The sequence below is a fragment of the Canis lupus genome, chromosome 3 (genome assembly GCF_011100685.1).
Source record: "Canis lupus familiaris isolate Mischka breed German Shepherd chromosome 3, alternate assembly UU_Cfam_GSD_1.0, whole genome shotgun sequence".
Classification (NCBI taxonomy): domain Eukaryota; kingdom Metazoa; phylum Chordata; class Mammalia; order Carnivora; family Canidae; genus Canis; species Canis lupus.
In genome coordinates, this window is record NC_049224.1 from 71708963 (window position 1) to 71735666 (window position 26704).

At 53.0% G+C, this 26704-nt stretch overlaps 1 protein-coding gene and 1 long non-coding RNA gene across 4 annotated transcripts in view; one reads left to right on the top strand and one right to left on the bottom strand.

Annotated features, from left to right (window-relative positions):
• Positions 1-6094: 6094 nt before the first annotated feature.
• C3H4orf50 (chromosome 3 C4orf50 homolog) overlaps positions 6095-26704 on the bottom strand; it is a 55708-nt gene continuing 35098 nt past the window's right edge. For 2 of the 3 annotated variants that reach the window (XM_038533410.1, XM_038533409.1), the window contains exons 8-12: positions 25158-25214; positions 22011-22193; positions 14917-14965; positions 12862-12986; positions 6095-8167 (exon numbers count right to left, since the gene is read on the bottom strand). In XM_038533410.1, coding sequence (XP_038389338.1) covers positions 7919-8167; positions 12862-12986; positions 14917-14965; positions 22011-22193; positions 25158-25214 — 663 coding nt within the window. In that variant the 3' untranslated portion in view covers positions 6095-7918. The remainder of the gene's footprint in view (positions 8168-12861; positions 12987-14916; positions 14966-22010; positions 22194-25157; positions 25215-26704) is intronic. The other variant, XR_005357264.1, reaches the window with a different exon arrangement.
• LOC119872435 lies at positions 7539-15199 on the top strand. The gene is made up of 3 exons (XR_005357267.1): positions 7539-7673; positions 14239-14344; positions 14941-15199. It is a non-coding gene; the product is annotated as an uncharacterized LOC119872435 (long non-coding RNA).

Below are 26704 nucleotides of genomic sequence, written 5' to 3' on the forward strand. Positions count from 1 at the left end.
CTCTGGCTCTTTCTTCCCTGAGTCCTTTCCTTCCTATCCCTCCCCCTAAAGCAAAAAGGAAAACAAAATTAATGCTCTCTCATCCGACAGGATTTGCTCTACAGATAACCAGATGCAGTAAAATATGTGCTTTGGCTGGGGGTTGGGGGGGCATTGAAAGAAGATTGAGCAACTAGTTCATGCATTCATTCAACAAACATGGAGCCAGGGTTCTAGGCCCTGGGACTATGTCCACAGGACACCCAGTGCTGGGGGTGGTCACATGTGGTTGGCTCCCGGACACATTCTGAATATCTGGGGATCCTCACACTCACACACAGGAGGAGTGAGAAACGGGGCAAGTGGAGCTTTTCAGCTTGCCTTGCCCTCCTGAATTCCCGCAGGAAGCCCCGAACTCACTCCGTAGAACCCTGGCAAAGCTGGCGATGGCCCAGACCACCGGGATCCCCTCTGACGGCAGGAGGTGGAGGGGGACACAGGCCCGGCTGACACCCATCCAGGACCCAGGACACAGGATTCCAAGATGTCCAAGGAGAACATGGTGACAGGCGGAGCCGGCCTGAACCCCGGCCCTCGGCCCAAAGCCAGCCCGGTTGGCCGAACCCTAGTCAACCTCCAGCCCCGAGTGTGGGAGCCCAGATGGATGAGGTGGCTGGGTTTGGGCTGGTTTGGCAGGAGGTCACGTTGAAGCTACGGCGAATTAACACAGAGAGGTCAGGTGACTCACCTAGGGACACACAGGTATTAAGAGCAGCCCCGTGAGCAGGCCCAGGTCCATTGGCTCCTGCTCCAGGGCTCCTTCTCTCCCCTCAGCTTGGTGCCGGGAGGAGCAGCAAGTTCCCAACACAGGACCGAGGATGCCAGGGCCCAGACCACTTGGGGGTAAAAGGAAGGAATCGGTGGCTTCGGGGGGCAGCAGTGTCCTGTGATGCCTGTGGGCAGAGAGCACCGTCCTGTCTCAGGACCGCTCCCAGGCCAGGCCCAAAGGTGTGCGGGGCCAGAACACGGCCCTGTAGTGCTTCCCAGGCTGGAGGGCTGCACCGGGGTGGGGAGGCATCTTGTCTCCTCCACGACCCACTGGCCTCTGCCTGCTGACTTGGCACCTCTGGGTCTGGGTCTGCAAATCATGGCACGTGGGCTACACGGACCCTTTGTGTGGACTCAAAGATACCCCTCCCAGGGGGTCGCAGCCTACAGGCCTCTGCGTGAACTTGTAGAGGGCAGAGGGCACCACCACTCCCTCCAGACAGGCACAGCCTTCGGGCAAGGAGAGTAGGGCTGGGCCAGATGCTTTGTTCAGCATCCAACCTGAACAACCAGACGCAGCAGCCCTGGAAGAGTGGGGAGGGTGGCTGGCTGGCTGATTCCTGCCACCGGGCAGTGAACCCCGACTCCAACCCCCGTGGGCACTGTCTGATCCAGCTCTGTCCACCCCGAATCCGGGACAGCACCAACACAACAGGCTAACAGCACAGATGGCACCTCAAGGCGTGTACGCAATAGTGAACCATGGTTAACGACAGGCAGCTGGTTCCCTAAGGCCCTGGGACACAACCCATCAGCTTCCGCCCCAGGCTTCCCCTTGCGTGCGTGGGGGCAGAGGAGATTGATTCTTGGGTCTGGTCCAGGGTGAGGCAAACCGCAGGGCGCCCCAGGCCGGCGATGGGGATGAGGGACGCAGCGGCATCTGGAGCAGCCGGAGCCCGGCGCCCCGCTCCACACACCACTCCCCCCACCCCCCACCTCACGCCTGTCCCAGCCCCAGCAGGTGGAGCTGCCAGGCCTAGAGCTGGGCTCCGGAGGGCTTGGGAGCCCAGGGGAGCACTTAGCTGAGATTTATAGCTGACGGGAGAGTTGCTGTGCGTGTGTGCGCACATGGAGGGGAGAGGGAGGAGGGGAAGGAAGAGACTGGGAGGAGGGGGAGAGGGAGGGAGGGATTAGCTCCCAGCAGGACATCCACCACGGACCCCCTGAGCAGAGCAGTGCAGCAGAGGGGCAGGGCTTTGGCGCCTGCAGGCCTGCGCTGGTGCTGGGGGCTCCCCACCCCACGGGCGCAGTAGACTCAGGACAGAGCCCAGGCTTCTCCACGGGCCTCATCCATAAAGGGCAAGGGACACTGTTCAGCCCCAGGAGCCATTGAGCCCCACGAAGCCTGGTGTGCGCCCCTGGCAAAGGGAGGGGGGAGCACAGCATCAACCAGATGCGCCTTCCCTCGCCTGAGATGTGGAGGCTTGCTGCCAGGGACGCGAGTCACCACTTGTCCTGTTCACGGAATACAGACCCTCAGGATGACCTCCTGCAGAGCTCAGAGCTGGAAGGAACCTTCTTCAGACCTGTTTCCTTGTATCGGAAAGTCAGCACCGTGAACCCCATGCTATTCCCCTTTTCACCTGGACTACCAGGGAGCTCAGAACTCACTTTTCCATTCAGTTTTCCATTCTTTTCTTTCTTTCTTTTTTTTTTGCCCGGAGCCTCAGGACTTGGTGTGGTATCCTCTTAATACAAATAACTCTTCAGCTCTTCTTTGGCCCTCTTTTTCCTCTTCTGGGATATAGATTCTTTTTATTGTCTCCATGTCTTTTACTCCAGGTGTCTCTAGCTCCTTCCTGGAAGCAGGCAGGAACACGTGTGGCATGCACGGGGTGGGGGTGGATTACAAGGGTACAGATGTGAGGACCTGTGTGCCAGGAGGAAGGAAGTCAGGGTCAGAGCCCTACACAATGGGACTCAAATCCTGGCTCTAGCAGGCTGGACCTCCAGGAGCCTCAGTTTTCTCAGCCACAAAATGGGCAGGCTGCTGCTTTCAGGACTAGATTCACCAGCCGGTTTGCATGGGCTGCACCAGCACATGTAGGACCCACCTGGTGACTCTGTCTCAGTCTCCCTTGCCACCTGCCCCCCTTGATCAGCTTTAGGTCCTGAGCCTCAGCTGATCCGTGTCCCAGGGCCACCCTCTCTCCTGCTCTTGTCTCCCTATCACCCTGCCCGAAGGGGTTTTCATTCTGCTTTTCAAAAATCACACACGCAGAGATAAAGCAGTGGCAGCATTTCCGTAGCCCCCACCGTGCTCCAGGGCCCATTTTCAGCGCTCCTGGGACATAGCTGTACTTGCCCCTCAAGCCCTCCCTGGGAGGTAGGGGCCCCCATCTGACAGGTCAGAAAATTGAGGCACATAGAATTGAGCTGAGGCAGGGTATTTGCCAGGCTGCTGGGCCTCCTGCCTGCCAGCATTAGAAGGAGGGAAGGAGGGATACCCAGGGGCTGAGCAACGCAGACAGGGCACTTGTCTCAGACACCAGACACCTGGCAAGGCTCTGATGAGGTGAAACAATGTTAGGCGACATCACCTCCTTTTTACAGGAGGAAACCAAGCCTCTGTGGGGCTGGGAGCAGTGGAGCTGGGTAGTGACCGCAGGTGTCTGCAGCAGCTGCTACACGGGGTCATCTGCCCCAGCTCCTCCGGCCACCTCTCGTTTCCTAGGCTCCAGCCAGGGGCTTCTACCCTGGGAGCTGGGGTGTCAGCCACCAAGCATGGTGCCCAGCACAGAGCATAGCTCAGAAACCCTAGGTCTCTTCCTGCTGGTCTCACCTGGGCCTCCACCTCTGCCCTGGAGACTCTAACACCCTCTGTGACTCAGCCCAAATGCCACCTTCTCTGCTCCAAGTCCCCAGGGCCATATTGCCATCTGTCCCTGGTGGCCAGACCCCAGCTCTCCTGCACTGAGGTCACTCATGCCACATGTCACATCCCAGCCAGGCTGTGGGCGTCTGTGAGATGGAAACCTGGACCAGTCCCTCACTGGGGTTGGGAAGCAAGCACCTGCTTACAAACTCCCATCTCCCCACTCCAGAGTTCCCCAGGGAGGGCAGGGTCCCCCCTTGGTCTGGTTCACCATCTCCAACATATCGCCTGGCACATCGGGGGCTCCAAGGTAGATGCCGAGTTGAAAGGACACATCTCAGAGTGATCACAGGGCTGTGTGCAACCAGGATGCCCCAGCATTGCAAGTGGGGCCTCCAGGTAAGGTGGGGAGTAGGGCTGGCCGGGGCTCTCAAAGGGACCGATCCTTCTCTGCTTCGAGGCAGCAACTCCTTCTCCAGGAATTTACCCTCAGATATACTCACACATGTGCAAAGAGGTACATGTACGAGCATTTTCATGACTACACGGGTCATGAAACAAAAGATCAGAAACAATTCAAATGCCCATCAAGAGAACTGGTAGGATCCAGACGGCAGAAAGCAACTGCAACAGAAACTCAACTGTTTTTAAAAAATGAGAAATACATGCTCTGATGCAGGATGATCACCAAGATATATTAAATGAAAAAGCCAGGGTGCAGAACAGTGCAGCGTGCCTCCGTCAGGGCATCTATGCGGCCGCCTGTGTGCTACCGCGGACAATCCATCAGCATCTCTGGAAGCATTCAGAAAAAACTGGGGCCTATTTGTGCAGAAGGGAACTGGGGAAAGGAAGAAACTTGCACTGTGCACACACTTCTGTGCCTTCCAAATTTTGAAGAACGAAAACGTCTTACTCATACTAACAAGTATAAGTAAACAAGAAGTCACAATAGGATAGCAAAAAAGGTAGCACCTTCTTTCCAGCACCTTCCAGCCCAGGATTACAGAAACACAAGTATGCCCACCCTGTTTCCCACCCCTGATCCCACCCCAGACCTTTGCACAAGTGGTTGTCCAGGTCTGCCTGTCCTTCCTCCCTGGCTGATGGCTGCTCATCTCCAGGACCCATAGTAGTTGACACTTCCTCCAGGAAGTCCTCACTGACTGTTGGCTGGTTAGCCACAGCTTTGTGCCCCAGGACCCTGTGTTCCCCCCGCGGCACCTGGCCCATGCCATCATGCACATCTGTCCACCAGGAGCCTGGAGCATGGGAACCTGGAATGAGACCCCCCTGCCCCAGCAGTTGCCCAGGGAAGTATCTGCTGAGCAGAACCTCTGCCACTCGAGCAAAATGCCTCCCAGGAGAGCAGGACAATGAATCAGGCAGCGGGGAGACACACTGCACTTAAGATTTCCTGCTGCTTGGCCACGGGCCAGGCCAACCCTCTCATCTGATTTGCTTAAAAGCCCCAGGTGGGGCCCTTTTGCAGTAGTGAGGGGTGGGGGGTATGCATTACCTTGCTTGGGTTCGGGGCTTCCCCTCTGCAGAGCCTGGCCAGGCGATCCATAGAAGGCCACCGTTGTTGCTTGCTGACAGCCCATCTGACAAATGGTTTTCTGTCTCGGCAGCCTGGGCTGATCCATCCGGCTGCTCCCCAGATGCCTCAGGCCACTCACAGTGGTGTTCCCGGGATGACACCAGCTCCTGCATGCCGAGTTCCTGTCTGACCCCGCTCAGTCACCCGAGCAGGTACAGCCTCCACGCCCAGGGGGACTGACCAGACTAGGCCCTGGACACATTGGGGCCACCCGGAATAGGGGGGCAGCCCTGTCCAAAGGCTGGGGTCTATGGTTGAGGTGAAGAAAATGCCAGAGTCCTCCATCTGCCAACACAAAAGCGCCATCAGGGAATCACAGCACAAAGCAACGACTAAGCTTGAGGTGCCCAGAAGTGCCAGCCCCAGGCAGGAACTCGTGGCTGGGTTAAGAAGTGGTTTCTGGCTTCGGAACATGATTTATGACAGCATCACCATGTATGCTGCAAAGGTTGCCTTGGCTTCCCGTAATGGACTTCCCCAGCTACCTCTTCCACCGAGGCCCCGAATATGAGCAGAAGGTGGGGGAGGAAGGGGAGCACTCCAGTGATAGAACGCAGAGCACCCGGACCTGGTGGGAGCATCCTGGAGACCAGGCACGGCCTCCAGGCATCCGGCGGCTGGGCAGTGCGGTGCAGCTGGCTGTGTCCTGGCTTCCCCTGGGTGTAAACTCTCTTCATCATATTCCCAAAGCTCCGAGCTGATGGTGGCCTTGGCCCAAAATAAAGGTGGGAAAAGTGCCAAAGGAGGAGGTGACACACTGTTAGCGACCAGCTCTGCAGGACGCCGTGCTGCTGGAGATCCCCAGGGGGTGGGGGGGTGGGGGTTTGACTCGCAGTGATCTTACAATAGTGTTTTCCAACACTGGGGTTCCTTGAGCGCTGATGTTGGGGCCACAGAGCTGCCAGGAGGTCCCGGAGGTTAGACACTGACCACATGTTCTCTGTTCCTGCTTCCCAGCGCCTCGCCGAGGACCTGGCCCGCACGGGACCGTTACCACTGGATGCTAACTGAACAAATGGATGGTGTGATGACCCATCGCACAGCCCCTTGGGCTAATCAAGATGGTAGCAGCTCAGTGTACCAACACTTGCCTGATAGCCCTGCTTTTCTTACAAATCAGTGCCCACACCTCCAGCGTCCCTCAAAATAAGTCCATTTGTTTCTGTCACTGCAATGTGATTAGGTATATAAGATGTCAACATTATGGGAAGCTAGGTGAAGGGGTGTATGGGAACTCTCTGCACTTTTCAACCTCAGAGTTAAACTACATTAAAATAAAATCTGCGGGCTTTGACTGCTGCCCCGGGTGCCCTAGGTTTCTTGCCCTGGAACTTCCTTGTCCCTAAGTGACAAGAGCTTCCAGGAAGCTCCAGCTCCAGCCCTGGAAAGGTAATCCAGACCTTTCCCTCAAACTCTCACCAGCTCTTTCTAAAGACAGAAACGAAGTCTCTGACTGGTGAACCCGGGGACACGATCTGGGCATATGTATTTCAAGCTCCCTTGATTCTCTTGTTGGGTAGACTGCCCTCAGGATGGATGCATTTTCCTTCTACCCCTGAGTCCTATGCCTGGGTCAGGGCATGGGTCCTGTTCTCGGGGGAAAGGGAGAGGTGCTGGACGAGATGAGGCGGTAACCCCTTGCAGCTGGCTTGGCAAGGAGCTGCTTTGCACACTTCTCCTTCGGTGACACATCCAAAGTTCAGTTTCATGCCTTAAAGACTTGCACCTGCTGTTCCCATTGACTGTAACACCCTTACCCACCTCACCCAGCTGTACACTTCACTGGGTTTAGGGGCTCTGCTCAGCCCTTCCCTCCTGAATGACATCCATTCTCCAGAAGGAGCCCTTCCCTTCATCTTGCATCTCATGGCACACTTAACCATGGGCTGCACAGTGCTCAGTTCATCCAGGTGTCCCCCGTTGCCATGTGAGCTCCTGGGGTGAGAACCAAAGCTGGCTCACCTCCCTCACCCTCACATTGTATTTCCTGGCATTCATTGCATGTCAGCAAGTGTAAGTTGAAGGAATGGGCTTATTAGAAAGTTCTGATTGGTTGTAATGTTTTAAAATGTAAAATATATAATTACTTAAGTCAAGCATTTCATGTAGTAGACAAAAATCTTTTAAAACATGGGGAAGAGCCCTGAGGCCAGGAGCATAACAAAACGGGTCTCTATGGCTGACCATGTTAGGAGCTATCAGACCAGTGTGGGGCTTCCCCAACCCCTGCGCTGTTGGCATTTGAGGCTGGATAATCTTTGTTGTAGAATGCTGTCTTGTGCATTGTGACATGTTTAACAGCATCCCTGGCCCCTACCCATTAGAAGCCAGGAGCACTACCTCATTGTGATGACAAAAATGTCTCTGGACATTGCCAAATTTCTCCCTGGTTAGGAAAAATCATGCCCAGCTGAGAACCATTGGACCCATCACTCAATAGGTTTTGGTACAGTAAGTATTCTCTTTGCTGCCTTGACATTAGCCAAAGCCAAAGCCCTCAGAATGTGCAAGCAGAGTCCAGTATTTCTCCCAAGCTCTGACAACCAACACAGAGCTCTGAGCCAGAGGCAAAACCACTTGCCACTGAATGAGGGCTTTGATTGCTACCAATTTCTTAAAGCAGTGTCTGAAGGTTCTGCTTCAAATATTTATGGAGTCTATGAAATGGCCCCAGAGCGTGAGTGGTTCCATTAAATTTATAACTCCAGCGGTGATTTATTGACCTGCGAATTGCTGCAAATGCTTTGTCTAAGCTCTTTGTGGAGAGCCAGGATCCTCGCAGGACTCAGGAGCTCAGGGGGTGGCGGGAGGCCATCGGCTCGGAGGAGGATGGGACAGGATGGTCCGCCTTCTTCTCGCCAGGATTGTGCAGAGAGTGCTGTCTCCACGGTGGCGGTAGCCGGGCACGCTCCAGGAGCAGGCGTCAGCCCTGAGGGCAGGGGAAGCTGGAGGCAAGAGCAGAATCAAATGGTCTTTGCTTCTATTTGTTCATAAAAGCCCCCCGATCCCACATTTATCCAGGGAGGAGACGGCAATGATAAGGAACACTTATTGAGCACTTCCCGTACCCCACGCCAGGGCTCCTCCTTCATTGCTCAGTTCCTTCTATTACACTTCAATGAGGCGTACAACGTCATCGTGGTGCCACGGGTGGGGAGCTGGGGATGGGGGCGGCTCCCACCACATCATCCAGTAAGTGTCTGCCAAGATAATTGCTGATGGGTGTCCCTATAGAGCAAGTGTCCGCTCGACAGTTTCTTGTTCGCAGGGTTGAGAGATGGTGACCATCCCATCAAAAGGAAATCGGTGTTAACTGGACGCCGACCTCATGCCCAGCACTGCCCATGGCTCTTGTCAACGAGCTGGTTGACCTGTCTCCACGGAATCCTCCCACCAGGTGGTCATCAGGCCCGCACGACGGATGAGCAACCCGGAGACTGTTTCACAGACTCTAAACAGCTTACTTAAATCTATGTAGCTCTGAAGCGACCAGCTCGATGCCCAAACCCAAGCCCACCCGACCTCAAAACCCCTTTCTGGAGCTCCACCAGGGGCTACTGTATGGTGCCAGCCCTCCTCGCCCAGCATCCCGCATTTAGCATGCACCTTCCCTACAAATGACAGGGAGGGAGGACCATTGTGCTCAGCAGTGTGAGTCCCACTTACGTCCCTGCTCAGTCCTCTGGGAGGGTGACTAGCGGGTCTGTGCTTCACCAGTCAGACAGAGTCAGGTGGAGCAAGCTTCTCCAGTGACCCCAGGGGCAATAATGCACGCTCACTGCCCTCTCAGCACCACCCAAGGAGGATGGCTGAGAAAGGCAGAGCAAGACAGGAAAGGCGGGGACGGTCACCGAGCACTGCCCTGTGTGCCCCGCCTAGACCAGCCCCTCCCCCGGGGTGCTCCCCACCCAGCAGCACAGGCAGGCAGACACACATGCAGGTCCCACCGCAGAGATGGAGCTGGAAGAGAGGCCCACACAGCTGCCAGGGGAGCACCCAAGAGGGAAGTACCCACAGCACACTCATGAGCAGGAAGGCTTCCTGGGGGAGGCAGTGTCTGAGCCAGACTTTTTGGGAAGGAGCAGGATTCTGAGGCGTTAAAAGCTGAAGGTAGAGAAATGCACACATAGAATGCAAACAGCGACTTAAGGAATCTGGACTTGTCATATTGACAATAATAGTTTAAACCCTATGAAAGCACAGACTTTGTAGGAAGGGGGAGTAGAATATTTCATACGGTTCAACCTACAGCGACAGTGGACATTTATTGAGCCTCTCTGCTGTGCCAGGTATCACGCTAAGCAATTTATACACATTGATTCATTCAGTCTGTAACCCAAAGAGGCAACAATATTATTATCTCATTACACAGATGAAGAAGGAGGCTCAGAGAGGTTAAGTGACTTGCTGATGGCCACACAGCTAATAGGAAGCAAAGTCAAGATTCAAGCCCAGGCCGCATGACCCTTGAGCCTGCCCTGTTCACTACTACAGTCGGCTGTTAAAACAGGACAGATGAAGGGTCTTCTGTGACAGAGTGACATGATCAAGGTGATGTGACATAGGGACAAATATTTCTTCGATCACTGAAGATTTACCAGCCTTCTCAGGATATTTTTGTGTATTTTTAGGCTTCCCCCTGCTTTGTTTTCTCTCTAAGCTCAACCATAAAATAATAGAATTGTAACATATGACAAATTTTGTTACTATCCTTCAAAAAGGACCTCATTTTGCTGATAGGTCACTGATCCCCTGGAGCAGTTATCGAACAAACTCATTTCACCCCAGGAATCCCTTACCCTGAGCCAGCCAGGATCGACGGCTTGCAATCTGTTTTTCCGCAAGGCAGAGGGCTCTGTTCCTTGATGTCCTTTACAACAGAGCTGGACCAAGACTGGGCAGGGGTGTGACGGTGCAGTGCTGGGGGCTGGGAATGAGGTGCCATGTGACCCTCTAGAGAAAGAGCTCACCAGCCCCCCCTAATTATTCATGAAGGCCTCCCTCCGCCAGGTGCTGGGTAAAGCCTGGGAACAGAGATATCGACAGTGACATTCTATCATCTTGCTGCAGAGGTGCAAGACATCCTGTGGACTTGAAATTACATCCACTTGAGGAAGGGTTTTGATCCAGTGGCATTCTACATGTGTGGCCATGATTTGGAAAGTTAAAGAACAATCGAGAAATTCAGAGCCCTAGGAGTGTGAAGGTGCTCTTTTAGTTCATTCATTCATTCCATTTCTGTTCTAACCACCCCCTCAAGAGGGTTACTCTCGGTTTCTGGCCAGCACCACCTACATGACACCTCTGAGGGGTTTTTCCTCACACTGAGCTCCAGACTGGGCTGCACAGGAGGCAGGAGGGACTGCTCCCATTCCTCCGGTGAAGGCCTTGCATGACCTGGCCACTGAGCTGCCACCGCCGCAGCTCCAGAGCCAGGCTGCCTGGGGTGGACCCTAGCTCTGCCGCTTACTAACTGTATGACCCGGAGCTGGTGGTTTACCTCCTCTGCTCCTCACCTTTTCTCATAGGAAAGGAGCTAATGCTGATACCTACTTTGAAGGCCCCTCGTGAGAATGGGAAAGTCAGTGTATTGCACATAGCAAGCAAGCATCGAAGAAGCAGGAGTGGGGGTTTTCTTTTCCCATTGTTCTCATCCACATCATCACTGGGATCCCCTAGACTCCACACTACACCTTCTAACTTTGTGCCACAGTCACGTTCAACTGCCTGTGGTTCCCCAACCCTGGGGGAGCACTCACCCCTCTGTCTCTACAGGCATCACTCTCTTTGTCTAGGATGCCTCCCGCCTGCTTGTGATAAGCCAGGCCAAAGATCAAAAGTCAGAGGGAATTTTACTAGATAAAGACCAGAGCTGGAAGAAAGTTCTCCTTGCTAGGGAATAAACCTGTAGACGAGGAATGTAAAATGAAAGTCATCAGTCAAGACAAAAAAAAAAAAAGGTTTAAGAAGGTCAGTAGCAACAGCTAGCATTTATTGAACACCTCTCTTGTACTCAGTAGAATAGAAAGTACCTTACGTGTATGATTTTGTGAAACAGCCCCAACAATTCCAAGAGGGAAATATTATCTCTGGGTTTTATTTATATATTTTTAAAAGATTTTATTTATTTATTTGAGGGAGAGAGAAAGCACAAGTGGGGTGGGGGAGGAGAAGAGGGAGAGGAAGAAGCAGACTCCCAGCTGAGCAGGGAGCCTGATGAGGACTTGATCCCAGGACCCCAGGATCACGACCTGAGCTGAAGGCAAATGTTTAACTGACTGAGCCACCCAGGTGCCCCTGTCTCCAAGCTTTAGATAAAAAATTTTATATAACCATGGAGACAGGAGAGAAGCCACAGGAATAATAGGTAGAAAGAAACCAACTACAGGCTGAGATAAAATGCTAAGAATAAGATCAGTTGCCTCCTGAGCATCCCTCTTGTCCAGACACATATTCAGCCCGGCTTCCCTGGTTTTGCGCTCCTACTAGCCGCAGGCGCTATTATCCTATGTTACAGATGAAGAGGTGGAGACATAGACACGTTAAATAATCTGCCGAACATCACACAGAATCACAGCTGGAACTTGAACTTAGGCCTCTCAGGCTCTACTTCTCCTGGGTCTAATGGGTTTTCTCTGGGAAAAGAAAGGGCTGCTCTGGCTCCAACTGATTAGGACGTTTTGGACCAAACCTCCAGTAAGTACTAGAAAAGCAGGACGGAATAGAACACAGTGTCTATTTAAACCATCCAAGAGCCTCCAAGATGGTCAAGATCTGAGGTACTAAAACTGGAAACAGGAGACATGCCGGGAGTAGTTGGCGCAGCCATGGAAGCTGTATTTCCCTCCAGGTGAGGGCAGGGCAGGTGGCAGTGGAGGGGTGGAAGGATAAGCAGAGCTTTTGAGAGACTCATGGATTGACAAGGGCCAAGGACGGAAGACACTGATAAACACTATAGGCTTCTGGTCGAGACCCCTAAAGGCTATGCCCGTGAGTAAGAGTGAACAGGAAGGGATGCCTGAGTGGCTTAGTTGGTTAAGCAACTGCCTTCAGCTCAGGTTATGATCCAATGGTCCTGGGATCAAGTCCTGCATCAGGCTCCCTGCTCAGCAGGGAGTCAGCTTCTCCCTCTCCCTCTGCCCCTCCCTGGATCATGCTCGCTTGCTCGCTCTCTCTTAAAAATAAATAAAATATTTTTATAAAACAGAGCAAACAGGAAAGAAAGCAGACCTCACAAATACTGAAACTCATCTCTGAACCAGGTATGATGTAAGGAATGGTCTGCCCTGGCCTTGCTCCTTGTCATAAGCAAAAGGAAGCCCTCTCTGGATGAAGAACCTCAAATTATGTCTGTAGGTTTTCACATGTGATGTCCAGCACTCAATGAAAAATAACCAGACACAGAACACAGGACTTGACCAAATATACAAATTAAAAAATAGATAATAGACAGAGACTAGGAGAGGTTTCTGTAGGGCTGGGTATTTTCCAGTTCTCAACCTGGTGACAACTTTTTGGGTATCATTCCATGATAATTCATTGATCTGTACACTTACAAGTGGTGTCTTTTCCCACATGTGTGTCATGCTTTTAATGAAAAAAAAACATCTAAGAAATTAGATGACTGATGTCTTCTCACCTTCGGAGAATCCAGTCGAGCCATCTGTGCTGGCCACTCAGCCTCAGGAACAGGCCGGGATTCTGAATGCAAAGGTCTTTGGATGCTGACACTGTCCGTTTTGAGATTCAGGAGGGATTTCTGAGCTAGAAAAGAGTATTCTCAGTCAGGCCTCAACCCAGAAATCTATTCCAAAAATCAAAACAGAGCCTTAGAATAACCTTTACCAGTCTCTGCCATTCCAAGATCCCCATGTCCCCTGATGGAGTCCCTCTCAGGTGCCCTCAAATCCTTGATGGTCCCATCATTGTCGTGAGTATCCTAGAAAACTGCCTGTCTGCCTTAGCTTTCCCTCACCAGCTGCCAGCTCATTCAACACGGGGACCACCACATCTGCAAAATCCGACCCATTTTTGCAAACCCTGCAACACCTACCTCAGCTCTGGTACATGGCAGCCTTCCAGAAATATTGACTGAACAAGCAACTCAATCAGTCTAGCATTTCCTTCCTTTAAAGTTGAGGAAGCTGAGCCCAGAGAAGGAAGGACACTTGTACAAATCAGTGGCATATGCAGGACCAAGTGGAATTTATAACCTTCCAACCGTGAAAGCAGATGCCAACTCAGACTGCAAGGAGAGGAGAGGAAGGTACAGGAGGACAGGCCCAGCCTGACCAGATAAAGACAGAGGAAAGATTTCTCTTTTGGGGTCAGGCACTAGACACTCCTGAGAAAGGTCCTCTCAGCCTCCTTTAGAAGATAAGACTCTGGGGCTCAGAGAGGTTAATTAACTCATCCAAGATTACACAGCTGGTAAGTACAGAATCCTGTAATAAGGATTGCTAGATGAGGGACCCCTGGGTGGCTCAGCAGTGGAGCATCTGCCTTTGGCTCAGGGCATGATCCCGGGGTCTGGGGATCAAGTCCCGCATCGGGCTCACCGAGGGGAGCCTGCTTCTCCCTCTGCCTATGTCTCTGCCCCTGTGTTTCTCATGAATAAATAAATAAAATCTTCTTAAAAAAAAAAAAGAATTGTTGGATGAGCAGATCTCAAGAGCAGTTCGGTCACCTAAAAGCAACACCCCCATGCATTCTCCATGTTTCTATTGAGCCCCTGATATGAACATAGCCCTAAAGGATCCTTAGAAGCCTCCCTTCCCCCACACTGAGAGCCTGCTGCACTTCACCGTGAAAATTCTGCCCTCCTGGGTGCATCTTCATTTCCTTTTTTATAATAAAAATAACAGAGCAAAAGCCATCACCCCCTATTACTATCTTTCTAAGTAACCACTGGAAGAACCTGAGTTTACCTGCTAGAGTGAGCTGTCAATCACCCAGATGTGCTTATATAGCTTTATCACTATAATCAGCCCACACATTCCATTCCCTATCTTTTCAGAACTTAAGAGAATATCATCATTCCTATGGTTTCACATGGTGCTTAGCAGCATGATTCTAGTGACCAACATCTCATCGAATCTATGGGTTATTTAACAATGTTGGAGGTACGCACCCTCACTTTCAGCCCCCACCACCAGTTTTTCATTATTAGAAATGCCCTGGCAAGTCCATTGAACTTCTCCACACAGAGAATTATTTACTTAGGATGAATTTCCAGGAGTAAAACCACAGGGCTGAGGAGTTCAGCTGCTTCTGCAAAGACAGTAGTTTTCCTACTGTGTTCTGCTTATGCTGGGAAGCGAGAAGGCAGGGGGTGGGGGGAGAAAGCGGGGTCCCATTCCTCACAGCCTGCGCTTGACCCTGGCCCACCTGTCAGGTCGTCCTGCTGGTTTGGACCGTGTCTGAGCACACAGATATTCCTTTATTTTATTTTTAAAAATATTTTATTTATTTATTCATGAAAGACAGAGAGAGAGAGAGAGAGAGAGAGAGAGAGAGAGAGAGAGAGAGAGAGGCAGAGACACAGGCAGAGGGAGAAGCAGGCTCCGTGCAGGGAGCCTGATGTGGGACTTGATCCCGGGTCTCCAGGATTAGGCCCCGGGCTGAAGGTGGCGCTAAACTGTTGAGCCACCCGGGCTGCCCTACACAGATATTCCTAATTGAATATTGCACTGACCTCCTATGACTCCTGCCTTCTCAGACTCGACATCCAGGTGGTGGCTGGTCTGGAAGAAAAGACACCTCAGCACTTATTCTGCATGGCCCAGGAGTAAAAGCCTCACGCAGGTGGCTGCGATTGGAATGAAGCAGGCCCCCCGCCCCTCCCTGCAGACAGCACATTCTCTGGTCAATCCACCCATCCCTCCTCTGCCCACGACCCACCAAGGAGGAGGCTTTGCTCTTAGGGAATACAGGTGAAGAAAACGATTGCATTTCCTTTTCCCAAATTAAATCTCCAAACTGAGCTTGTGATTAATGTGTTTTAGAAACTGCTGTTAAAAGTGGAAAAATTGAGGGCAGCTGGATGGCAGGGTTTCCAGGGGGAATAGTCTTTCTCCAAGGAGGTCCTGCTGACACCTTGCAAGAGCCAATTGCTGAGCTGTGCCTGGGGTCCCTGGCTCATCACCCGGTAATTTGGGTCATGCTGGGAGCCGAGTCCCCCGCACCACCCCATCTGCTGGGTGGGTATTCTCCTGGATCCCATGACTGCACAGGGTCCGCAAGAGGTGGTGTGGCAATGGCACCTCAGCTGCTCAGACTGGCAGCCCCCAGTCAGTTCAATAAGAGCAGTGCTGACCTTCAAAGCAGGTCAGATTCCAGCCCAGCAGCCCAGACCTCACTTCCTCATGGAAGATTCCGGTGGGGCAGGGGGTCTGTGTGCGGTATCGCTGGGATACCTCCCTCCCCCAGCACCGTGTGCACAAGTATTGGCATCAGCTGGCCCCTGCCTGAAGGCCCCGACACACGCTCTCTCTCATTCTTTGATGAACTTCCAGGTGTATGTCATGACCTAATTCAGATGTCCCCTCCTGGATGAGGTCTTCCCTGACTTCACCGGGGAGAGTTCAGCCACCTGCCTCTCACATAGCTCCTCCATGCTGTGCTGTGACATCTGGGCCATTTGTCCCCTCTAAAATGGATTGACGAATCCAGGGCTAATGCACAGGGGCACCGATTATGGCCTGACCGCAATCCACACCACTCTTACTGGAGCCTTTGGCACTAGGCTCACTGCCTCTTCTCCACCAAGCTCTTAGCCTGCTGCGCTTATATCCCCCCGGACGATGCGTGCATTCTAGTACCGTCACCATTCACACCCCCGTGTCCTCCCTCCTGGAGGTCTCCAGGCCTAGGGCACCTTCGCTCTGTCCTTCCAGCTATTACTACCCCCCTATATCCTTCCAGGCCTGGTGTGTATGCCTCCTCCTGCAGGAAGCCTAGTCCCCATCAAATCCCTCCTCTCTGCTCCCTGCCAGTGCTCCAAATGCACCCGGCTTAGAGTTAGTCTCATTCGATGCAGACTCCTTTAACATGAGAACGAGGTTTCCTTGACCTTCCTATCCAGAGCAGCCTCGGATCCATTCGACTGGCTTCCAGGTGGCACTGCATTCGGCACGTGATCGAGGTTCTAGAGATCCTCTGCTTTCTGCTCCTCATTTATCATACCAGCCTGGAGGGGCTCAGAGCCAGGCGCTTGCAGGCTGAATCCTGCCACTTCCTGATTCCAAGGTCGTGGCCAAGTTAGTGGAACTCCCTGAGCCCTGTCCTGTCCATCTGTAGAATGGGCATACTAGTCTGTTCCTGACATGGTTTTGTCAGGATACAATGAGAATGGATGCCTACTGGACGCTCCACACAGGGTAGCAGACAAAGATTCACCCTACATGCTCTGCCCACACTGTCACCCCCACCCCACCTCTCTCTTCATGTAAACTTTTGGGTGGGAGAATATTCTAAACTTCGTAAAAGGCAAAAGCTAAATAGAAAATAATTGCCTGGATCCTTGGAGGCCCAGGTTTGGGGTCGTTGATTTTAATGAATTAGGGGAGTTTAGGGCTCCGAGTCAGTCTCTCTGCTTCTTTTTAAGATGAGATTCTATTTCTGAAGGCCCATATATAGACGTCGTTGACAATACCCAGAGGAAAGCAAGCCTTTTTCAGGAGGTGGAGAGAAGAAGAAAAAAGCAAGGCAAGAGGAAGAGAAATTAGCAGCTCCCTTGCTGGGGCACCTACATCTTCCCAAGGCCGTGGTCCAGGGGACTCTCCACTGCTGGCACCCCAAGCCCTGGCCTCCCCTTGGGACCGCAGAACTGGGATTCTGCTTAAAGGGACCGCATTGCTCTGTGAGCATCTGCAGGTGACAGTTCTGTGCTGGACATTTGAAGAGGTCTTGCTCGAACTTAGAGCCCTACAGAGGGACTGCAAGGTCCCTGGCCCTAGAGCACAGGGAGGTGAATGGTGAGTGCTATGGTCTTAGGATGGCAATCCCTCAGGGTCTTGGGTGTCTTCATCTGCCAAGTAAACATGTGCTTAGAGTCCCAGGAACTGCAGGGCGCCAGGCAGGGCCAACTCATCAATTCTCTGATGGGACTTTCTATTTGTTAAGCTGACCTTGGGCCAGAACCTGGGGGAGGTGGTTCAGGCTTGGGTGGGAGGGCATGGCACCACCCTAACCAAGGCCATGTCCCAGGTGAGCCCTGGCACCCCTTCTCTACCTCTTCTTTGGCACCTGGGCATCTGCCTCTGAGGAGGAGATAATACCTGAGTATAAACAACAAAGAAAAGTGTCTCATTCTTGGCTTCAGAATGTCAACATTCTGAATGTCAACAGCCTAGGTCCTGGTAGAAGCCAGAAAAAATAGGTGTCCTGGGACTGGGGGTGTGGGGGTAGTGAGAGGTCCCTGAGAGGGTGTTTTGAGCCCCACCCACTTAAACCGAGTTTGGGGGGTGTGTGTGGAATTGAGAGTCCCCTGAGAGATTTTAGGAATCCAAAGAAGGGAAGCCTTTTCTTGCAAGGAGACCTCCCCTTGCTCCCATCTCCAGATAAAGACAGGGAGGTGCCAAGACCCCAGTGTTCCCCACTATAAGATCATGGGAAAGCTGGCCGCGCTGGCCACCAGGAATTCCTCCTGCTTTAGAACCGATGCCTGAGCTGCAGAGAACTAAGCAGAGCTGCAAGAAAGACACCAGGGTCCGTCCAAGGCCTAAGACGTCAAGGGCAGGACAGCGGGTCAGTGGACGCCAGGACAGCAGATGGGAGGTCCCCACCCCATCCCCGTGTCTGTCCTGGTCCCTCAGTGCCATGCACTGAATGTCTGGGCTTCCCCAGAATTCATATCCCGCAATCCTAACCCCCATGTGATGGTATTCAGAGGGCATCAGGTCATGAGGAGGGAGCCCTCAGGATGGGATTAGTGCCCTTATAACAAGAGACACCTGGCTGCTCTCTCCATCACATGAGGACACAGCGAGAAGGCAGTCGTCTGCAGCCAGGAGGGGGCCCCTGAAGGTACCTACTGACCTGAGTGACCTGCTCCAGGCGTGAGCACCCTCTCCAAGGGCGGGAGTGTAGATGGTCATAGCCCTGCACCCCAGCCTGCCAACCCCAGGTGTGACCCTGACCAGCCCTTTGACTGCTCCAAGCCTCAGTTTCGGCTTTGGGGGGATGAAGTGAGCTAATCCATGGAGAATGCTGGCCCAGGGGAAGGGCTGAGCCTCGACCATCATCACCACTTCCAGTGAATAAATGAACGGTGGACTATCCGATTGGATCCCAGCCCAGTCCACACCTCGTACCCCTCGGATGCCTGTGGTCAGTGTGGGTCTCCTCCCAAGGGCAGGGGCCAGACAACCGGAGCCCCCAGGGTCCAGGCCCTCCCAGGGATGTTTCTGCAAGGCGTCACCTGGTACATACGGCACCCCCACTGCCCGGCCACAGTGTATCCTCTGCTCTGGCACATGCCACCCCGAGCTCACCAGTGTCTCCCCAGCCAGTTGGGCAGCACTCCCAGGCTGCAAGCCTGAGTCCAAAGCCTCCATCGGGAATTCCATCTGTATCCTCTGAAATGAGAGTCAGAGCCCATAAAACCCACCTCCTGCCCAGCTGCCAGCAGGAGGAGCTGCCACCACCCTCACACTGGCCCCTGGGGCTCTGCTTGGCCGCCTGGCCCTTGGTCCTCACAGCCCAAGTCATCCGCTGTTGAACTAACAGAGCTGCTATGCACAGCCCGGCCTGGCTCTCACACCTGCTGGATCTGCCTTCCCGAAGCCCAGGGATGCCCTTTCCCACACCAGCTCTAGTCCCCACTCACTACAAGTGACCTCCCACCCGCTGCAGTCTCCCACCACTGCTCCCTTCAGCACCCGGCCCTCCGGCCAGCCTGGAGCTCCCTTGGTTTCTTAGACACGTCACTGCCTTATAGCTGCCCACTGGGGGCTGGCCTTCTGGCAGCAAGAGGGCCCGATTCAATGAGGACCTGGGATGTGCCAGACCCTATGCTGCTGCTCTGATTCCCAACAGGCTACATGCACCCACTACACCCTCCTTCCCACAGGCCCGTGATGGCAATGGCTGGGCACAGAAGCCACCCCGCCAGGATCAAACCCCAGCTGGGCTCAGGCAAGCAGCTTCACGCAGAGAAGGCCGAGCTGGAAAGCTACTCACAGATATGTCTTCGAGCAAGACTTGTAGCCTCTGAGCCTCGGGCTTCTCAACTGGGGAAGAGATGATGATGCACCTTCCCCAAGAGCGGACCTCTGGAGTGAGCTCCGTAAAGCACGTGGGAAAGCCCCCGTGCGCTCTAAGGGGTACATGGAAGTGTCCCCTCCTGAGGCCACAGAGCTACGCACTGGTGGAGCTCCCCGATGCCAGGGCGCACCCTCTTGAAAACTGCCCACAAGAGGACCAAGTTCCTACCCGGTGGGACCCCCTGTACGGCGTGCTTAGCGGATTATCGGTCTTCACGTCAACTCTACTACGTAGGCTGTACTGTTCCCATTTTACAGATGAGGCTCAGAGCACGTCAGAATCTTCTTGCCCAAAGACATGCACGTAGTCAGTCTCCCTCCTGTTTCTGCTTCTTTCACGACACTCACTATGACTTGTGATTATCCACTCCGTGGGGGCTTGCACATTTGGTCTGTCCCCTTCACCCTTTCTGCCCAGCGCTCGGCACCAGGCCTGGGTCATGGCCGTAGGTGCTCAATAAGTACGTAGCATGCAATGGGAGAGCTGAGATTTTGTGGTCTGTACAGGGAACAGTAAGGAATCGCCCCCGATCATGAACATGGGGGTGTTCCTGGAGAGCGGAATTATAAAGTAATGCAAAATGAGTCAGGGCAGGGACGCCTGTGTGGCTCAGCGGTTGAGCACCTGCCTTCGGCCCAGGGCGTGATCCTGGAGTCCCAGGATCAAGTCCCGCATTGGGCTCCCTGCATGGAGCCTGCTTCTCCCTCTGCCTAGGTCTTTGTGTCTCTCATGAATAAATAAATACAATCTTTAAAAAAAAAAGAGTCAGGGCAGGTTCAAAGCCACCTGAAAACAGTAGAAGCTTATAACTGGCCCAGTGGGAGGCACATCCAGGTCCAGGAGCAATCCTTACAGGAAATGAATGAATCAGGCTCCGTTAATTCTCCCCGTTCTCATCTCGGCCTCCAAAATGTTTAGTGATTAACAAATGAACAAAGGCATGAATGAATGAACTTGACTTTCCAGACAACTCCACCCTTCGGGGAAGGATGTGCTGACATGTTTTTCATCCATCCATCCCATATGTCAGCCCACACATGGTTCTAGTTCTCATAAGAAATTGATAAAGTCGCGTTCCGGTTTATACATCTGTCCCTGTGCATTTGGTCATTGTAAGTCAGCCTCTCCAACATTTCAGCTCTAGTTTCAGAGCAGCCCTTGGAGGCAGGGGCTCTCCCTGCTGTGATGCCCGCTCAGCACACAGCCCGCCAGCCCTTCCCTGTGACACCTACTGCATCGCACACCCTGGATATGCAGACATGGTGCCAAGCACCTCAACAAGCTGCTGACCTCTTTCTTCAGCTCTATGCTGGCTCTGAAGAGGCGTGAACCATTCACGCAAAGAGATGAGCACTGGACTGGGAGTCTGGGACTCTGGATTCAAATTCTGGCTCTGAACCAAGTCACCATGTGGCCCTGAGCAGACCCGCTGGCCTCCAGGTCTCCACCTCCTGGGACCAGGGGACCTCTGACAGTTGTGGGGGAACAGAAGGGACACAGAAGGCCGGCCTTGCCGAGCTGGGCTGGGAAGGGCCGAGGAGCGGAGGAACAGAGCTGGCCCTAAGCTGCCGAGTGAGCATGTGGAAAACAGAGCCTGCTGCGTCCACAGCAGGGGCTGCATCTCGCCCTCACACCATCAGGAGCTGCGTTTGGTGGGGGTATTGCTGGCTGGTCCCCCGTGTGTGGGGTTGGGGGCAGCCTCAGCCAGGCACCCTCATACCACGAGCATAGACCCTGGCGCTGCTGTTCACAGCCAGACCTGGGGTGAGAACACGCACCCAAGACCATCCACACTGCCTGGGGGCTGTGTGACCTCGAGTGAGCCTCCCAACCTCTCTGGGCCTGTTTCCTCTTTGGATGACAGTGAGGAGAGGAGATCCTCATACCATTAGTTCCTCATTCCATTCATTCAACAAATATTCCCTGAACAGCTTCTCCGTGCCTGGCACTAGGGAGACAGAGATGGCTACGGAGCCGCTCTGGCCCCAACAGAGAGGTGCCCACAAAGCTCCCGCAGCAGCAGGGGAGGGTCCCTCTGACGTGCCACAGAGGACAGAGGATGTGCTACCTCTGTGGTCCCTGGGAGTCAGGGAACGCTGCCTGGACAAGGTCACATGGGAACGGTGTCCAGAAGTGTGGGTAGGAGGCTGCGGGACAGGCAAGAATCCTGCCAGAGGAAGTGGTGCGTGCTAAGGCCCTGAGGCACATGTGAAAGAACCATCTGTGAAACAAATGTCACGGTGCTTGTAGGACCCGGAACTAACAGTGTGTGAATGTCTGTGTGTGTGTGTGTGTGTCCTGCACTGTGTCGTGAACACTTGGAGGGGAAGCATGCCCGCCCGGATCGCCTCCCTGCACCAGTCAGGACACGGTGCCAGCACAGAGCAGGGGTCTTGGGCATATCCTGAGTGGGGTCAGCGGACAGAGGGAGGGAGGGACAGTTCAGGTCAGGCAGGGGGACAGGAAGCCCGTGTGCCCATGGCTCCCCCAGGAAGAGGGACAGCGCAAGCCCATGGAAACTACCTCTGGGAGCCCCGGAGCCAGGAAGGTGGCCGCGTACTCGGCCAGTGCCACGTCATCGACCATGCTCTGCGCCGTCTCAGAGAGCAGGTGATTCGCCAGCCCGTGTCTACGCAGTTCCTGCAGTAGGTGTGTGATCAGGTGGTTCCTCTCCCGGCACTTCTGAACCAGGGAAGCCAGCTTGGCCTGACAGGGCGGGAGCGGAGACACAGCAGGTGGGTCCGTGGATGGAGGGCACCCCGGGGGCTAGACGGCTGAGCGGGGCTCTGGGCAGTGGGTTCCTGCTCTGCGTCCCCCAGCACTGCCTTCACTCAGCCCCCTCCCTGCACCCAGAAGCCAGAACCAGCTTTGAAAACAAGTAGCTGGGGCCCCTGGGTGGCTCAGTGGTTGAGCATCTGCCTTTGGCTCAGGTCATGATCCTGGGTCCTGGGATCAAGTTCCTCATCAGGCTCTTCTCAGGGAACCTGCTTCTCCCCTAGCCTGTGTCTCTGCCTCTCTGTGTTTCTCGTGAATGAATAAATAAAATCAAAGAAAGAAAGAAAAGAAAGAAGGAAAGGAAAGGAAAGAAAGAAAGAAAGAAAGAAAGAAAGAAAGAAAGAAAGAAAGAAAGAAAGAAAGAAAGAAAGAAAGAAGAAAAAGAAAGAAAGAAAGAAGAAGAAAGAAAAGAAAGAAAGAAAGAAGAAGAAAGAAAGAAAAAAAGAAAGAAAGAAAGAAGAAAGAAAGAAAGAAAGAAAGAAAGAAAGAAGAAAGAAAGAAAGAAAGAAAGAAAGAAAGAAAGAAAGAAAGAAAGAAAGAAAGAAAGAAAGAACAAGTAGCCACACTGCTGCACGTCCCCAGGGACTCTGGATACGGGGCCCAGGATCAGAGGTCAAGAGTGTGGACTCCACCACTGACCAGCTCTGTGACCAAGCTCCCCTCTACACCTCCACTTGCTCATCTGCACAGTGGACGTTGTTAAGGGCACCAGGATAAAAGGCGTTGGTGTCCCTCTGTGCCCGGCTCCCAGTTTCCTTCTATCCTGATGGATCATTTTCATATTTGTGGGTCTGTCTCCCGTACAGCCTGAGAACTCCTCAGGTCAAAGCTGACACTGCCCTGGACCCCTGCACCATCACTGTGCCACCACTGGGCACAGCATGACCCTGGGGAGGGATCTGTTACATGAATGGTATGAGTGAGCAACCCTCCCACCATGAAATGACCTCCCACGTCTGTGCATGTCGGGAGGGGGTGACGGACTCTCATCATTCAAGGGTGGCCCCGGGCGAGTCCCCTTCCCTCCTGGTGTGCCCTTCTGCTCCACCAGAGGAGGGGGTGAGGATCCCTCCTGCCAGGGCTTCCTGCCCAGCCCAACCCAGAGGCGGGGGAGCATCCCCTAGGCAGTGGTGCTTGGGTGCCCAGTCCTGGCAGGCAGGCAGGGCAGGAGGGCGGTCTGACTCGGAGGCTGGGCTCTCAGCGCACTTAGGTGGGGCTCTCCAGGTCCCCTGGATCACACCACCCCAAAACATCAGGGCCTCATGCATTCAGCCAGCATCAGTTGAACATTGTATGTGCAGCTCCCCACGTACCTGACCTCCTGGAGGGACAGCGTGGCTGAGGGGGGGCTTTGGCATCAGACAGAGCTGGGTTCAAGTCATGGCTCTGCTACCGAGTGGCTCTGTGTGACCATGGGTAGGTCACTTCCTCCGTGAGCCTCAGTTTCCCCATCTGTCAAGTGGGGCTCATGCTCCCCCTTCCTGACATGTTGCTTGTGGACCTTAGAACAAAATTTGTGTGGAGGATCTGGCATATGGCAGCCTTTGTAGTTTACAGGAGATTATGGTCCTGTCCTCCTTTAAGTAAAGGTACAAGGAATTGACAAAAACAAGAGTGCGGAGCTTGGAAGCTTCACGTTTTCATAGGACGTTACAGTTTATGTTTCCACCGCCGATGTCCATGCAGTGTCGGAACAAGCTGTGATGGGAATGACTGACGCTTCAAGTCAGCCGTAGACCTGAGCCTCGGACAGACATGGGAACTCTGGGCGGGAGAGGGGCTCTAGGGATTGCAGGGCTCATGCTTCTAACTTAACATCTAAGGAAACTGAGGCCCCTCGGGGTACTGAATGGCCCAGTCATTAAGCACCTGCCTTCGCCTCAGGTCATGATCCCAGAGTCCCAGGATTGAGCCCAGAATTGGCATTGGGCTCCCTGCTCAGCGGGGAGCCCCTCACCCCTCACCCGGCTTGTGCTCTCTCTCACTCTCTCTCTCAAATAAATAAATAAAATTTAAAAACAACAACAACAAAAAACAAAACAAATGGAAACCAAGGCCCCAGAGCGGGTAAGGTCAGTGAGTTAGTGGGGCCCATGGCCCCCTCTACACCTTGCCCAGGGAGGGACTGGACAGGAAGGGCAGGCCCTCTAGGTCCACTTCCCAAATCCAGGTGCCATGTCTGAGGTGAAATGTGTCGTCTCAAAGAAAGTACACGTCTGAATGGCAAAGGATATTTGGGCCTGTAATGCCACTTCTGGGAGTCTGGCCTAAAGAGATCTCTGGCTATGTGGGGGAAAGCTTTCTAATAAAAAATGTGCATCCCGGGTTTTTGGTTTTTTGTTTTTTGTTTTTTTTTTGCTTTGTTTTTTTTGTTTTTTTTTTTAAAAGATTTTATCTATTTATTTATGAGAGACCCAGAGAGAGGCAGAGACACAGGCAGAGGGAGAAGCAGGCTCCCCGCAGGGAGCTGGAAGCGGGACTTGATCCCAGGACCCCAGGCTCACGCCCTGAACCGAAGGCAGATGCTCAACCGCTGAGCCACCCAGGCGTCCCCATCAGGGTGTTCATATACAAGATGCAATAGATGGAAGGAGGGGGCAGGACGGGCAGCCGACCTGACAGAGCAAGGGCACTTCTGGGCTATTCTCGGGGAGGAAAAGCAGGACATGGACATGTAGGGGTGGTGGGATCTCAGACACACACGAAATACTCTGGAAGAAAATACGTGAAAACGCTAGATTCAAATGGGAATTTGGGATGCAATTGCTCTTCTTCCCAAGTTTTTTTTTTTTTTTTTTTTTTTTAAATAATAAAGATGGACTACGTGTAGAATACGGAAAACGCGAGCTCTAGTTGTTCGAAAGAGACATTTCACATTGATCTCACGGACCTTACCTTCAAAGGAGCCACAGCGAAATTTGCCTCCTGTTGCTTTTTCCGAAGTTCATGCAGCTGAAAGAGAATCAACGTGTCTGACAAAGCTGGGCCCCCGGTCACAGCCCTGGTCACAGCCAGCACCTCCCCAGGCGAGTGGGCTCAGAGGGGTTGGCTCCAGGGCCCTTTTCCCACAGGGGGTGCTCAGGGGGGAACAGGGGCCTTCCCCATCCCTGGCTGAGCAACACCAGGGGAGGAAGGATGCTCTGAGCACAAAGAATGAGCTGCTGGACTGCAGCTGTGGGGCCCGCTCTCTTGCCTCTTGCCTCAGGAAGGACCCCCCTGCGGAGTTTTTTTAAGTGCTGTGTGAAACCTCTGGGGAATCCAAGCCAGACACCCTGGCTCCTAACCCTGGCTCAGCCACTCACTAGAACTTGCCCTTGTGCAAATCACTTCTCTTTCTGCCTCAGTCTTCTCATCTGCAAAGTGGCGGTAATATTAGTGTCCACCCAGTTAGCAGAGGATTATAGTGAGGACTCTGTGAATTGTTTTCCTATAAAGTGCTCTGAAGGTCCAGTTAACGCTCCTCGAATGTGAACCCTTGTTGCTATCTGGCAGAGGCACCAGGCATGTGCATGTGAGTAAAGCCACCCTGGACCTTCCAGCCGAGCCCCACATGCAGCTCCACACCAGCGGGTCATCCCCGTTGATGCTTTGTGGAGCACGGCTCCCCAGCCCAGTCCTGCCTGAATTGCTGACCCTAGAATAGGACGGCCGTTCTAGGAATACTTCTTCACTCTCATTTCCTCTGTTATCAGTACAAGAAAGCTACACCAACAAAAATCCTCCTTCCTCCTCCCCATCTCTTCTGATCTCTAACACAGGTTTCACCCTACATCTTCACAATCGAAAGCCTACACATGTTTACACACCGACGAAACTGCACTATTTGAATGTTTTTACATCTTGGTTTTGTCATTAAATTTACAATCGTGGTGTTGTTTCTATGCCAATACATATAAACTGATCACGTCCTTTTAAAATCTTGTATATTTCAGCAGGAGGCTGAAATATAATGTTTCACCGATTCTTTACGAAAATGTATATTGTTTCTTTGCTTTCTGAACAAGGCTTCGACGCACGTTCCTATACAGCTATTTTGGCATACCTTTCTGAATGTATTCAAAGTGTAAAATGCTAGCTCCAAGCAGACTGTCTTCTATTCAAAAGGCACTCAATAATATTTGCAGGCTTGGATTCAAACTTCTCTCTGCTTCGGTTTAGGAAACAGCACGAATGTGTTGCTGCGCCCTGAGTGCCGGGGCATTTGCAACGAAAAAGTGAATGAGGAGAACGTGAAAAGACAACAGATGGGAGAAAATATTTGGCAGCCACATACCTAATATGGGATTCGTATCTAGAATGCATATAGACTCTTCCCTCTTGAAAACAAAGAAATAAACCACCCAGTTGCAAATGGACAAAGAAATGAATGGTCATTTCTCCAAAGGAAGATAGATAAATGGCCAGTAAGCACATGAAAAGATGCTCAATACCATCAGCCACCA